We start from the raw sequence: 3,970 nt of genomic DNA on the forward strand, positions 1-3,970 counted from the left end.
CACTCACGCTGCATGTGGGGCTCGTTGATGGGACCTGTGATGGGAATCATGGCCATGCACGTACGGTGGTAGCTCTTCCTGGACATGCACGTACGGAGACTATTCTCGACTCTGATCTTTCCAACTTGGCTGCCCTGGACGACTTGGAGATGCAGCGGCCTGATTCAAGTGATGAGCAAAGGGCTCTTGCAACAATCACGGAGGGGATGGCATCTCAAGAAGCTTTGGCATTCGCCCGGCTCAAAAGCTTCTGCTCCAACATCGTGAAGAAGCTTGCTCCTCCTCTGTTGAAAGAAGTACAAGCTGCAACGCTTCGGCCACAATCTGAGCCTTTCACCCCTAGGTGCACCACTCGCGCGACGAAGCGATCGGCTCCTACCTGCACCACAAAGGCCACTCCGGCGGAAAACGTGCTGCTTAGGGCGCTTGGTTTGGTCCCAGAGGATCTCACTGCTGATGACGTGGCGGTCCAGGAGCTCAAGGACTTACTCGACTCCCTCCTTCGAGAGCAGCACGTGAGAGTGATTGCGGCCTTGTTCGGCAAGACAGTCCTGATGCATGACACGGAGGCAAGCAAGGCGAGAAGCGTTGGGGCCATATAGGCTTCACGCGTGAAGGGTGGGAGTGGGTGGCTTACTTTGTCATGGATTTAAGCCCCACACTCATCTGTTGGAATGTTCGAGGCCTTAACAACCCGGCCAAGAGAAAGGCGGTCAAGGAGTACATTGACACTGTCAAGAGTAGCCTAGTTTGCTTGCAAGAAACGAAATTGGATGTAATTGATAAGTACACTATTATGCAATGTCTAGGGCCGTCCTTTGACGGTTTTGCTTACGTGCCTTCGGAGGAAACTCGAGGGGGTATCTTGCTGGCTTGGGATTCCACTATGGTGGATGTGGTGGGGGTGCAGAACGATGCTAACTTCCTGATAGGCTGGATGCAACCTAAAGGAAGCGCGCCGTGGTGGATCTCGGTGGTCTACGGACCACAAGGCGATGAGCTCAAGACCAAGTTTCTTGAGGACTTGTCGGCAAGAAGAGCAACTTGTCCGGGAGCTTGGATGATCTTAGGAGACTTTAACATGATCCTCAGAGCTTCGAAAAAGAGCAACAACAATCTCAACAGAGGCATGATGAACAAATTTAGACGGTTCGTGGATGAGCATGAGCTCAAGGAGCTATACATGCATGGGAGGCATTTCACGTGGTCTAATGAGAGGGAGAGGCCCACGCTTACCAAGATTGATCGCGTTTTGGTTTCCATTGATTGGGAGATGGATCACACGGACAACCTGTTGCAGGCCTTGTCCACCGGGATCTCTGATCATGCGCCACTTCATCTAACTACCAATGCTCCCTTCTATCATAGGAAGAGGTTCAGGTTTGTGATGTTTTGGCTTAAGTTGGAAGGCTTTGAAGAGGTTGTGCGTGAGGCTTGGACATGTGACGAACGGATTACAGACCCTTTCCAGAGGCTTAATGAGATGTTGCGTAACACTGCTACCGCCCTCCAAGCTTGGGGACAACGCAAGACCGACAACATCAAGTTGCAAATGGTAGTGGCTAATTGGATCGTTCTCAGGTTCGACAAGGCCATGGAGCAAAGGCAGCTCACGGAGCTCGAACGCTGGCTCAGAAACTCCCTTAAACTAGCGCTGCTCGGATTGGCCTCATTGCAATGAACCATTGACAGGCAGCGGTCGAGATACAGATGGCTCAAAGAAGGGGATGCCAATACCAAGTTCTTCCAGGCCTTCGCTAATGGGGGGAGAGCGAAGAACTTTATCCCGCTGATCAAGCATGGAGACGAGGTGATCACGGATCCGGATCGCATGGAGCAAGTTTTTTTGAGACTTATCAGGACATCATTGGCACGTCGCATGCAAGCCAGTTCACTCTGGACCTTAACTATCTTGGCATGGAACCTATAAACCTCGATGATCTTGAGGCCATCTTTACTGAAGAGGAGGTTTGGGCAGTCATTAAAGAGCTTCACCCGGACAGAGCCCCCGGACCTGATAGATTCATTGGTGCTTTCTACCAAAAAGCCTGGCCAATTATCAAACATGACATCATGGCCGTCCTGCTCAAGATTTATGTGGGTGGTGGTCATGGCTTCTCCAAGCTGAACCGTGCTCTTATTGTGCTGCTACCAAAGAAGCCGGATGCAGAAATAGTGGGAGATTATCGTCCTATTAGCTTGCCACATAGCATGACCAAAATATTCATGAAGCTTCTTGCCACCAGAGTACGCCTGAACATGAAGGACTTGGTCAACATCAACCACTCGGCATTCATTAAAGGAAGAAACCTACATGGCAATTTTCTCTTGGTTCGGCAAGTGGCCAGGAAGATTGCGGCGAGGAGAAGTAAAGGAGTCTTTCTAAAACTTGACATATCGAGAGCGTTCGACTCTCTCTCTCTCTCTTGGCCTTTCCTCTTTGTGGTTTTGAGAGCAAAAGGGTTTGGCAACAAATGGATCCGGTGGGTCTCGATCTTGCTTCAATCTACAACTACTAAGATTCTTGTTAATGGCGTGCCAGGAAGAAGCATTGCACATGCTTGTGGTCTTCGGCAAGGCGACCCCGTCTCGCCGCTCCTCTTCGTGATTGCTATGGATGCCCTAACCATGATCTTTGGCAAGGCGTTGGAGCAGAGAGTGCTATCCGCTTACAAAGGTATTTCAACTTAGCAAAGGGTGTCCATCTATGCTGATGATGTTACGCTATTCGTCCATCCTACCATCACTGACCTCAGCTTCATCAAGTTTGCGCTGGATATGTTCGGAGAAGCCTCTGGACTTAAGGTCAACTATCTGAAATCCACTGCAACTCTCATCCACGATGACCAAGAGGACAAAGAGCGCGTTATTGAGCTTCTGCACTGCAAGCTTGCGGAGTTCCCATGTCGATACCTGGGACTGCAGGTAGCCATCAAACAACTAACGAAGCAAGACTGGCAACCACTGCTTGATCTGGTGAGGAAATGCATGCCCGCTTGGCATAGAGGGCTTGTCCAGAGAGCGGGCAGGCTAGTGCTTGCCAAGTCAGTTATCTCTGCTCGGCCAATCCACCAGCTCCTGGTGCTACAGCCACCCGCTTGGGTTCTTGAAGATATAAACAGCTGGATGCGGTCATTTTTTTGGGCTGGGAAGGACAAAGTTCATGGTGGGCAGTGTTTGGTTGCTTGGGACAGAATCTGTCGATCGGTGAAGTACGGAGGACTTTGCGTCAAAAATCTGAAACTTCAGGGGCTGGCCTTGCGGCTTAGGTGGGAATGGTTGAGATGTACCGAGCCTGGAGGCAAGAGCCGTTTTGACTGCTTGGTGCGCATCGAAGTTGGACGAGGAGACAGAGTGTTGTTCTGGAAGGATCGTTGGATACATGGCCACTCTGTGCAAGACATCGATGTCGGTGTCAAAACCGGCGGATCTCGGGTAGGGGTTCCCGAACTGTGCGTCTAGGATCGATGGTATCCGGAGACGGGGGACACGATGTTTACCCAGGTTCGGGCCCTCTCTATGGAGGTAATACCCTACTTCCTGCTTGATTGATCTTGATGAATATGAGTGTTACAAGAGATGATCTACCACGAGATCGTAATGGCTAAACCCTAGAAGCCTAGCCTATGTGTACATGGTAATGAATCTATCCTTTCCGGACTAACCCCTCCAGTTTATATAGACACCGGGGGGATCTAGGGTCTACACGGAGTCGGTTACATAAGAAGGAATCTTCATAGTCGGTCGCCAAGCTTGCCCTCCACGCCAAGTAGAGTCCAATCCGGACACGGTGCAGCCTTCGGCCTTCATGTCTTCACAGCCCATCAGTCCGGCCCATGGATAACAGGCCGGACGCCTGAGGACCCCTTAGTCCAGGACTCCCTCAGTAGCCCCCGAACCAGTCTTCAATAGCGAGATGCTCGGCACTCATATTGTCTTCGGCATTGCAAGGCAGGTACCCTCTCCAAGT

At 51.0% G+C, this 3,970-nt stretch overlaps 1 protein-coding gene across 1 annotated transcript; it reads left to right on the forward strand.

Moving 5' to 3' along the window:
* Nucleotides 1–643: 643 nt before the first annotated feature.
* LOC141022526 (uncharacterized) lies at nucleotides 644–1,681 on the forward strand. The gene has a single exon (XM_073498785.1). It carries the CDS (start codon nucleotides 644–646, stop codon nucleotides 1,679–1,681), a length of 1,038 nt encoding a protein of 345 aa, XP_073354886.1.
* Nucleotides 1,682–3,970: the final 2,289 nt, after the last annotated feature.

This window comes from Aegilops tauschii, chromosome 5, assembly GCF_002575655.3.
Source record: "Aegilops tauschii subsp. strangulata cultivar AL8/78 chromosome 5, Aet v6.0, whole genome shotgun sequence".
Lineage (NCBI taxonomy): Eukaryota > Viridiplantae > Streptophyta > Magnoliopsida > Poales > Poaceae > Aegilops > Aegilops tauschii.

Bases quoted from the DNA above. Each gene is read 5' to 3' on its own strand.
- LOC141022526 (XM_073498785.1), top strand. From the start codon at position 644: ATGGATTTAAGCCCCACACTCATCTGTTGGAATGTTCGAGGCCTTAAC.